Source organism: Numida meleagris, chromosome 2 (genome assembly GCF_002078875.1).
Source record: "Numida meleagris isolate 19003 breed g44 Domestic line chromosome 2, NumMel1.0, whole genome shotgun sequence".
NCBI classification, from domain to species: domain Eukaryota; kingdom Metazoa; phylum Chordata; class Aves; order Galliformes; family Numididae; genus Numida; species Numida meleagris.
The window spans coordinates 65599100-65610068 of NC_034410.1; the positions used below are offsets into that span (position 1 = coordinate 65599100).

At 40.2% G+C, this 10969-nt stretch overlaps 1 protein-coding gene across 1 annotated transcript in view; it reads right to left on the bottom strand.

The window, feature by feature from the left end:
- Nucleotides 3878-10969, bottom strand: part of LOC110394578 (ovalbumin-related protein X-like) — a 9227-nt gene continuing 2135 nt past the window's right edge. Inside the window, exons 3-7 of the mRNA XM_021388531.1 lie at nt 10422-10550; nt 9579-9696; nt 8633-8775; nt 8165-8320; nt 3878-7393 (exon numbers count right to left, since the gene is read on the bottom strand). Coding sequence (XP_021244206.1) covers nt 6992-7393; nt 8165-8320; nt 8633-8775; nt 9579-9696; nt 10422-10550 — 948 coding nt within the window. The 3' untranslated portion in view covers nt 3878-6991. The remainder of the gene's footprint in view (nt 7394-8164; nt 8321-8632; nt 8776-9578; nt 9697-10421; nt 10551-10969) is intronic.

Consider the following 10969-nt stretch of genomic DNA (forward strand, 5'->3'; position numbering starts at 1 on the left):
AGGAAAGGAAAGGAAAGGAAAGGAAAGGAAAGGAAAGGAAAGGAAAGGAAAGGAAAGGAAAGGAAAGGAAAGGAAAGGAAAGGAAAGGAAAGGGAGAGAGAGAGAGAGAAAGAAAAAGAGAAAGAAAAAGAAGAAAGGAAGAAAAGAAAGAAAGAAAAAGAAGGGAAGGAAGAAAAGAAGGAAGAAAGAAAAAGAAGGGAAGGAAGGAAGAAAGGAAGGAAGGAAAAGGAAAAAAGGAAAGAAAAGGAAAGTAAATAAGAAGGAAGGACAGAAAAAAGAAAGAAGGAATAGGAAAGATAGTAAAAAGAAGGAAAGAAAGAAAAAAGGGAAAAAAAGAAAAAAAGAAAAAAAAGAAAGAGAAAGAAAGAGGTAAAGAAAGAGACAATGAAAGAGGGAAAGAAAGAAAGAAATCCCTAAATGAAAGTTCCAGAATGAAGGATTAATTTAATATCATGTGGCACCTTGGAGAAAAGGATGGAGCATATTGAAAAAATGGAAACAAAAATAATGATAAAAGCTATTTATTGAAACTTGAAGGCTAAGTATGATTCGAGTACAGAACAAAATAGTGTGGCATAGATAGTGAAAACAAAGCAAAAAAACGTGTGAAATTAAGTTGCGCGCAGTGTCTCTAAGGAATTCTGAGTTAATTTCCTTTATTTTTACTCTATAATGAGTACATGCAGGATAGATCCGTCTCGCAGTCACCACTCTGAACGTCAAAAAATGCAGTACATGCAGGACTGCTTGCTGTGGTGTGCCCACACTGTACTTACTGCAACTTTTTGCAACTTATCATGGAATCGTAGAATCAAAAAATCATTTGAATTGAAAGGGACCCTTAGAGGCCATCTAGTACAACTCCCCTGCAAGGAACCGGGACACCTGCAGCGAAAACTTCTATGTAATTGTCTAGTTCTTGTACCCGGTGCCACTTACAGCCTGAACTGCAAAAGATAAAGCATTTTGCAGAGCCATCTAGCATTGCTAGAGCAGTCCAGGTCAATGGACTGGCATGCTGACATAGTCTGTACAGATTGTCAGTAGAACAAAACCATCAATAAGCGTATTGTATGAATCCAAATTAATTTTGAAAGCAATATTCAAAGCATCTGTATTAAAAAAAGAAATACAGAACTGAAGAAAGATGTATTGTGGCAAAAGAGATTGAGCAGAGAAGAAACTTCTGTTGTTTTTTAAATTCAGACATTAGAATATTCAGACTCCAGTCAGAAGATACAAGAAAAGTATTCAAACTCACTGCTAAAGTTGTGAGTGCTGATTTGAGTTGTTCTTTTCCATCAGGTCACAGCACTAGATGTGAGGTTCAAAATGTGTCTTTTGTGCATTCAGAGAACATTCTTACAGATTGTCCACAAGTAACTTCATGGCACATCAGGTGAAAGATTCATGGTCTGCAGGACAGTCATAATATACAATAGCGAGCATAAAGCAATCGCATAAATCTTTTGAAATAAAAGAATGGACAACAAACAAACTACTTTGACCTCTGAGTATGCTGTGATTTTAAAACAGAACTCCAAAGTCAATACACAAAATGCCTCTGAAATTGTCTAGAACAAATTGTGCTTTCTGGAGAGAAGAGGTGGACTCCTTAACCCTTTTAGTTGTCTGTGCAAGTGGAAAGCCTCTGAATAGTCCAAACCTTTCTGCCTAATAGAGTCCTCATTAGTCTTGTTCAGCTGAAGATGCTAGAGCAATGTTATTAATGTAGACCTCAGTCTGGTCTGGTACACTTAAGTACAACTATAGCCCATGCCAGTCTGGTACAGACATTGCTATGCAGCAGCAATACTTTTGAGTAAAGATCATTAGGCCTTAACTCATATTGGTAACCCATCACATCAAGCCTATTTTAAAGGGAGTGAGCTATTCTCTTGCTTGAACAGTACTTAAATTAGTCACCATTGTTGTGAGTTCCACTTTGCTAAAGATGGTATCTCTGTGCTGGTGGAAAGACATGTCAAGTGCGTGAATGTGTTGTTCACGTTGAATATCTTTAATCACAGAATTTAGAGCACTCCCCACACTGCAAGCTGTTTCTGTGGCTGCTACCCCTTCTACCTTTCCTGCTTAAGGCTGACAATCAGCTTGTTTTCTGTTCAAACAGGCTTTAACGCTCACTGCAATGGTCTGTTGTTGTATACTTTACAGCTCAGAAGTCAAAGGATTATTCAACAAGTTGTACTGTGTCACTTCTACCTTTTGAGTGTGCCTTAAATCTTTTTACTTTACTATCAAATTGTCTAGTACCATGCTACAGCTCCCTGTACAAGAGCCACCTGGGCATTTGTGTACCATCTGCCTGAATCATGTGTTTGGATCATCATAGACAGCCCACAGCTCAGGATCTACAAAGATACAAAGACACTGCAACTGTCATAACAGCTAATTTAGAGCACTAATGCTGTTAGTAATTATAAGGCTTTCAAAATACCTTTTGAGTTAAATAAACTCAGTGCTGAGAGGATTTTTTTGTTTTGTGATAGAGAAGGAACAGCAAATTCCTCCAAAACCATGTTAGTACACATCCCAGCCTACTGTTGCTGTTGGATTTTTTCTTTTTGTCAGATGAATAGTTAGTCTAAAGCGAGTTGCAGAATTTAAAAATCAGCCCACAGTAAATGAAAACTTTGATCGTGGTCAGTCATCAGTGCAGAATTATTAGAATAGAAGAGTTCTTGCATAGTCTACTCATCAACTTTAGATCTGTTGTGAAGTCTAGCAAGATTAAGCCAACCTTCCTTCAGCTGAAATGCTTTCTGGGATAGCTGATGGATTACCCCGTTCAGCACAGCTGTACAATGCTGCACAAACACAAAAGGATGTGTTCTTGTGACATGTCCTTTTTTTGACAAAGCTTGTCCCAGGAAAGAGGTCAGCTAAGACTTTGCTGCTATTTGCTCTACCACGTATTTATTGTGGGCCTGTCCCTAAACTAACAGGCTCTTCAACATTTGATCGTTTCCAAAAGAATATGAAGTCCAGGTCAGCGCACAGAACAAAGTATCTCATTCAATCACAAAAACCTGTGCACAACTAGAGATTTTGTTCTCATTTATGTTTTCAGTCTTTTGCCAGTAGGAAGGAGCTTATTGATCGTTTTGTGTTTGTCTTGACCACAGTGATTGCCAGTGATTTCTTAGTTAGTTGCTGTTGCAGAACTTGATGTAATAGCTATCAGTGGTGATTTCTCACTCAGTTGTTCTGTGAGATTATGTTGTTTCCTTCGTCCAAAGTCCTAAGTCTGGTCAAGCTTTTTCAGACAGAAGCACACAGCATACCAGACACCTTTCTGCAGCAGTGCTGTGCCATTCTGAAGAGACTGATGTTGCCTGCACTGCTGCCTTAGTCTTTCACAGATTGTGCCAGAGATGTGTATCTCGGTGTTGACAGAGAGGATTTTTCCCATGAAGGCACATCCAGAAAGACCCTGTGAAGCTCTTGTCCACAAGTATCTCACAAATAGAACGGCAGTACATCTTGTCATAGAATCACAGAATATCCTGAGTTGGAAGGGACCCATAAGGGTCATCAAGTCCAACTCCTGGCTCCACACAGCAACACCCAAAATCCAAACCATTTGTCTGAGACCATCTTCCAAATGCTCCTTGAACTCAGGCAGCTTGGGGCCATGCCCACAACCCTGGGGAGCCTGTTCCAGGGCCCAACCACCCTCTTCCTAACCCCCACCTCCCCCTCCCCTGACAGCCCCATGCCGTTCCCTCAGGTCCTGTCTCTGTCGGAGAGCAGAGCTCAGTGCTGCCGCTCTGCTCCCCTTGTGAGGAGCTGCAGCCACCATGAGGCCTCCTCTCAGCTCCTCTGCTCTGGGCTGAACCAACCCAGAGACCTCAGCTGCTTCTCACACATCTTGCCGTCCAGACCCTTCACCATCTTTGTAGCCCTCCTTTGGATGCCGTATAATAGTTTTATGTGTCCTTCTTATATAGTGGCACCCAAACCTGCCCCCAGTGCTGGAGGTGCGGCTGCACAGCACAGAGCACAGTGGGACAACCACTCCCCACAGCCAGTGGCAGAGCTGGGCCTGGTGCATGCCAGGGTATGGTTGGCCCTTTGGGCTGCTGGCTCAGATATAACTTACTGTCAGCCAGAACCCCCAGATCTCTTTTGGCAGGACTGCTCTCAGCCTCTCGTCCTCCAGTCTATACACATAGCCAAGGCTGCCCCATCCCAGGTGCAGAATCTGGCACCTGATCTTGTTAAACTTCATACAGTTGGTAATTGCCCAGCTCTCTGATTTGTCAGGATCTTTCTGTAAGGCCTCTTTACCCTCAAGGGAGTCAATGGCTCTTCCTAATTTGTGTCATCTATGAACTTGCTTAGTATGCCTTCAAGTTCTGTATCCAAGTCATTGATGAAAATATTAAAGAGAACTGGCCCTAAAATTGAGCCCTGCAGAACCCCACTAGTGACTGCCTGCCAGCCTGATGTAACCCCAGTAGCTGTAATTCTTTGAGCCCAATCTATCAGCCAGTTGATCACCCACCCCATTATGTTTTTGCCTTGCTCTATGCTGGACATTTTATCCCCCATGTCTTACCCACTAAACCTTCTGTCAGTTGCTGCACAGTAATCTGTCAAAGAAACAGGATCATAATACTTCAGAAAATAAAAATGCCAAATGCCTTTGGTTGGTTATGGCAGAAAATGCCTGGAGCCACAGGAAGGATTTAAAAATGTATTTATTTTGTTCATCATTCCACCCACCAGGCCTGCCACCCCCTTCATGGAGAATACTTTTTATCCTGTCCTTTGAATGTTGTGCAATTTTTGTTCAGTATTGCTGAATTTCCACTCTTTCCTGTCTCTTGTTTTCCTTTTTGACAAAGGGGAAGCTTTGTACTTGCTTGTAAGCAAGAAACTTTCACTTTCTTTTCCCATTTCTCCATTTTGACCTCTGCTGTTGTGCAGATCACTGAGGCATGTCTTTGTACTTCAAGCACTTTCCAGTCTAATAATCATGGAAGGGTAGCTTGCAAATGTAGTCTTTCTCAAGTCTTCATATTGTTTAAGTGAACTGGCTTTTAAATTTAGCAGACTGGATCAACTGCTTCTGGATATAAGAGATGCAAAAGGTGAATAAACTACTGATGGTAAACCTTGAGATGCTGATATTTCTCCTATCTTGGAACTGTTCTTATCACTACTTCCATTTCTAAAGAACAAAAATAAAGCACACTCAGTAAAATATTTGGTTTTACCATTGAAAAACAGCTGTGTCCGTATCATATATATCCTGATAATATACAAAAAAATGTGGATGTCAGATCTGTAGCACCAGCTGTTTTTACTTTACAGATCACCTTTTATCATTGACACTGAAGTGGTAACACTAATGTGGAACTAGGCAATGTTAACGTCAGAGTTCCACCTCTCAAGACTCTGGATAGAGAAATCCTTTGCCTAGTAGTTGTTGGTCTAATCTTTCTGATGCCTTTCAAGTTATGTGATTTTCTTATTTTTTCATCATCTAAAATGATGAAATCATCTGAACTTGGACTAGATGATCCCCCGAAGTATCTTCCAGCCCTTATGAGTCTGTGATTCTGTATAAAAGGGTAAGACTGTTAGAATAGTTGTTCCTTGAAATATTTACCAGAAAAATTGCCAGGTCATCTTTAATACCTGTTGGAATGGCACAGAAAAATGCATAATAATTGAATAAATTTGTATTCTGTTGTGCTATTTCTTGTCATCTGAAATACAGAGAAGAATCAAACTCTGGTTGTAGGTCTTTTGTGGAGTTCTTCTTGAAAATAGGTACTCCTAAAAATTTCATGAATTCCTGAAAAACTTCATATCTGCATGCTTTATTCATTCTAAGAATACATTTTTGAACTAAATCACATTTTACTCACAGCTGTTAAAATGTAAAGATATTTTTAAGAGTGTGTGATTCAGAAAGCTAATATAATTCACATGAAAAACATTTGTGGTTTTCTTTTATTATGTTAACCAAAACAAAATCAATTGTATGCATCTAAATCAATAATGGGTGATTAGAATGAAATCAGGACATAATGTTGAGCCAGTGGATCCATATTTGCAGTTGACAATCTACACGTAGGAAGAGAAGACAGAAAATATTAGGATTCTAATTTATTTTTTAGAAGAAGTATTTTACAACACTTTCAGGATTTTCCACCAAGAAAGCATATCAGAATGTTCTCTAATTTGAATTATCTTCCAAAGTTTTAAGTAAAAATTTAGACAGTTCTTTTGCTCAGTGGATCTCACTGAGTTCTGGGTCATAAGGATCGTCTGGCTCTCCATGGTTCAGACTTTGAATCTACACTCCGAGAAAAGGCATAACTGCACCTATGCAAAACTGGATCTGTTTCCCTTCTCTGGACTGGAAGGGAAACTCTTCAGGACTTTGAAGAACCTCTGCAAGAAATTCAGAATTAGGTGAGGAACTTATGGTGAGAGGACAACTCTGGTGATAGTGAAAATGGATGCCATTTCCCAATAACCAAAAAAAAAATTGAAGTTGACATAATCACAAATCAATAACCTGCACACCAGAAACTTTTCCACAAATATCCCCTCTAGACTGGAGATCTCAAAGCCCATGTTTCAAGAATGGTAACATGGATTTGTCAGTATTATGTTACCAGGGAATGGGATGAGCAAAGCTCATTACTTTCTATGTAAAGGGTTCCCAAGGACTTAGGGTCATGCCTACAATTTATTCCTTGAATGAAAATCACTTGGCACCTTCATGGCTGATAGGTGTCTTCATTCTCACCATCTTGTTGGCTCAGTCTTTGCTCATATCAAGCCATTCTGAAACCAATACAAGAAGGGAAGGAGTAAATGTACTTGGTGCTGTCTAGTCTCCTGTGGGTATGTCATTTCTACGGAAGAGATAAGATTATGCTATAACACTACGGTAAAGGGATTTTGTTTCTGAGGGGAAGGCATGTGTTGTTGCCAGCTCTTACTCTCTTTAGGGGGACCAATATCTGCCAAAGTAGACAATGGTGTTGGTTGGATTGTGTTTGATCAAGAAGAGGAATGGGTGGTCAGCCCTAAACTCTTCTAACTCAAGGGAATGCTTGATGTCTTCTGTAACCTCTGTGGAGCCTGCCATCTCAGTGCCCTCTTCATTGAGTTCCATGAAGGCCCCATGCACAGCCTGAGATATCTTCAGGCTCTCTGCTGAAGAGATGCCAGACAGATTGGCTGAACGGCTGAACAGATCGGTCATTCCCATAGCTATTAAGACAGATGTGAGGTTATATTTTTCCTCAATCTTCATACGGGGCAAGTATACTTTCATTCTCCTCTTCTCCATCGTATTGGGATTGGTCCACTCTGTGAGTTTTTCAAAGCTAATTGTCCTTTCAATCTGCAAACGGAATAAATTGCCTGTGATGAGAATGCAACTTGTTTCCATGATTCATTTTAATCAAGTCTATTATTTTAAAAAAAAACAGAAAGTTTCCCAAAGTACATCCTATCAACATCTTCCTGTTTTATCATTTGTTTCTCTAGTATTTCCTCTGTCAGTACCCCTTTATTCAGTTCCGCCTGACATATCCCCTTCTGTATAAATAAATTCATGTATCATACGGAACAATATAGCAATTTCACTACATAACATGTTGGTCAGCTGGTGAAAAAGATTGCAAAAAAATGCCATGACAATTCATATATAGTTGATAATACCAAACAAACACAAACATTTCTGCATCTAGTTCAATATTCTGAGAGCAGTTTATTTAAAATATTTGATGAGAATTTTGTCAAAAATATCATTAGGGATTATTGAACCTCATAAATTCTAGCAACATTTGCTGAAGAGTTTATAAAAGAGACCTGATGAAATTGCCTCTCAATGAAAAAAATTCCACATACATGCCCTTCTACAACATTACGGCAGCCCTAGGCTCCTTTACCTTTGCTTTGCTCGCTGCACTCTTTGTTTAATAACATGGAGGCCAGGGCTCTCCTTAGAGGCCAGCCTCTGCCTGAGCACCTGGAAACACATGGGCCACTGCTCTGCTCCTCTGCCTGGCCAGCACAGCACAGCCGGGGGCTGAGAGGACAGCCAAAGGTCTGACAGCAGCCAGTTCCCACTGAACTCACAAGTAGCTGCCTTCCCCTGCCAGGGCCGTACCTGCTCCAGGCCAGAAACATCATCAGGCAACAGCACCAACATGCTCAGCTCCTCGCTGGCGTATGGGAGCTCCAGGATCTTCATTTTCTCTGCAGGTAGTGTGGCCACGTTAAAGGTACTGTTCAGACACATCATTTGCACAGGTTTGCTTTCTTGCTGCAAAACAGAAGCATGAGACAATGTGAGCAGGGGGCAGTTTTTCTTGAAACAGGCAAATGTGCAAGCCCTTCAGAGGAACTGGGCTGGATCCTCAAGCCGTGTCTCCATTTTCCAGTATTGCCCGCAGGTATGCTTTGGATACCTGGTAAGACACAACTTTTCACAACTTTTGCCAGCCTGCCTTGGGCTCAGCCTCATGCCCTGCCAGCAAGGGCCCAAGAAGAACCAGCAGCCAATGAATGTAGAATGGTGTATGTGACACCCCAATGGCTTTCTGTCCTGCCCAGAAGCGGTGCCCGTCTCCCCTACCTTTGTCATGCTGAAGGGCATTTCTCGAGTATCTTCTGCATTGAATGCTGTCTTCCACATCCCTTTGAAGTAAATAGCATTAACAAGGACCAGCGTTGTATCAAGATCAACAGAGCTTGATACAAGCAAATCTTTGATCTGTCCTGTAAAAAGAAAGCAAGTCAATGAGTGCTAAGACACAGCCTGTCTGGTTTGCATGAATGCAGCAAAGGGATTGGAAGGTACTGCTTTGTGGGGTCTTGTTTTTTTAACAGGAGAGTTGTGTATTAGAAGTCAACCAGCATGCTTGACTTGATTTCCTCGTCTTTAAATGATGGCATGTGGAACTCAAGTTCATGAGAGTGATTTCATACAGAACAACTAAACCTTGGCCAGATGTTTCTATAAGAAGACATGTAGGCTTGAATGTTCGTTCACATCCCCAGGAATACCTCAAATGTGCTTGGAAAAAGACTTGCATAGAACAGAAGGAACTGGACAGCAAAGCAGGTATACAGATATTCTGTCTCTCGCTGGGCTTCCTTCTCATACTTGACTCTTGTTTTCCTCCCACCTTATTCCTGATATATGTACACACACTCCTAATTATTCCATTTCTTACACCAACCTAGTGGCTGTATTATTTTCTTCCATGGAAGCCCATTTCTTATCCATCCAGCACATGCTTGTAAAATGATGCCAATATTCTAGGGAAATGGGGACTAATCTTGCATGAGTTATGTTCTCCTTACACAGAACGTGCACACTGTGCATACCCTGGCACCTCTGCCTTTGTCATATATGTTTAAATGCACTGTCAGTGCACACACACAAAAAAATGTCCAATAGAGTCATGCATTTCCACAGGAAATATCCATTAATGGAGATGGAAGGAATAGTCTTTTCAGAAGTTGTTCAAGTACAGTAGTAGCAAGGAAGTATATTATAAACTCTTCTCTGAGCTTACCTTCTGTCTGCTTTTCCACCCAGGAGTTAATGAGCTGTCTGGCTTGGTCTGATGCTGTTTTGAAGTTCACTGTTTCCAGACCTGCTCTGTACAGTTTCTTCACACATTTTAGGTAAATCTGTAAAGACACCGGTTGTAGACACCAAATCAGTTTTTAAAAAGACTGTGAAGATGAAATAAAATACAGCTAAAATGTTCCATGCTTTTTATAGTTATGCTATCATTAGACTGTTTTCATTCCTTATTTCCTGGACAAAAAAAATGGTTAAAACTGGGCCAGAAAAATTATTCCAATGCATGATATTTTAAGATCTTTAAGATTTTTATTAGTTTACCAGCTTAGATTATGTAGTAGAAATGCTGAAATATTTTCTTAGAGAAAGACTAATACAAAAACATCTTCAGATCCACTGGAGAGTGTTTTGTTATAATAAAGTTCTGTATTTTGAAGCATTTTTCTTTGTTTTTAAAGACAAAATTTATTTGATTTAGAATATTTGTATGTTTTATTTTGAGGATATCAAATGGAAGATTTAGATACTTTCAAATATTGTTTTTAAGGTGAGGTTTTCAAGTGAAGAAACGTGCTGAAATCTAATTATTTTCTGTGGGGAAAAAAAAGCATAGTTTTGTTCATTACTCCATTTATTTTTGAATAGGGCCATCTTTTTCCCCTTGAAATACTTTCTGTGAAGGCTAGTGCCAGGGCTGTTGCAAGGAGAAAAGCCGTGGAAGTCCACAGCACTGAGGAGAGTTGGATCAACAGATCCCCTACTCTGGGCAGTACTCCTGGATTACGGGTTTATACAGGATTTAGCAAGAAATCACTGATCTACCACTCACCGGTAGGATTGGACGTGACTTTTCAGCATAGAGTCTGTTGGCAATGAGGAGTGAATAGTTGGATTTTGATGCAGTAATATCAGAGAGGAGTTCTTTAAATAGTATGTGGATATTCACGGATTTGCCACACTGGGTTGTTGAAGAGGAGGAAAAAGGGTATAAGTGTTAGCTTATTTTACTAGAAAGACAATTGTTCGTAAGGTACAAATCACATAGGAAAACACACAGTGTTCAGACATTTGCAAACAAAATACATGAGAGTCTAAAAGCTCCATGGGAGGGATGTTCTATATAAGCAGTTAATTATGTGCAACTCAAAGCATTTGGTGACACTGTCTTGGTGATAACAGAAAACACGAGTGATTTGTCTGATTGCATTTTGTGAACTGTTCTACATAAGCCACTAAATGCTCTAGCAAAAAGGAAGGGAATGGAAAAAGTAAAAATTAAAGAGGGAAAGGAAAGGAAAGGAAAGGAAAGGAAAGGAAAGGAAAGGAAAGGAAAGGAAAGGAAAGGAAAGGAAAGGAAAGGAAAGGAAAGGAAAGGAA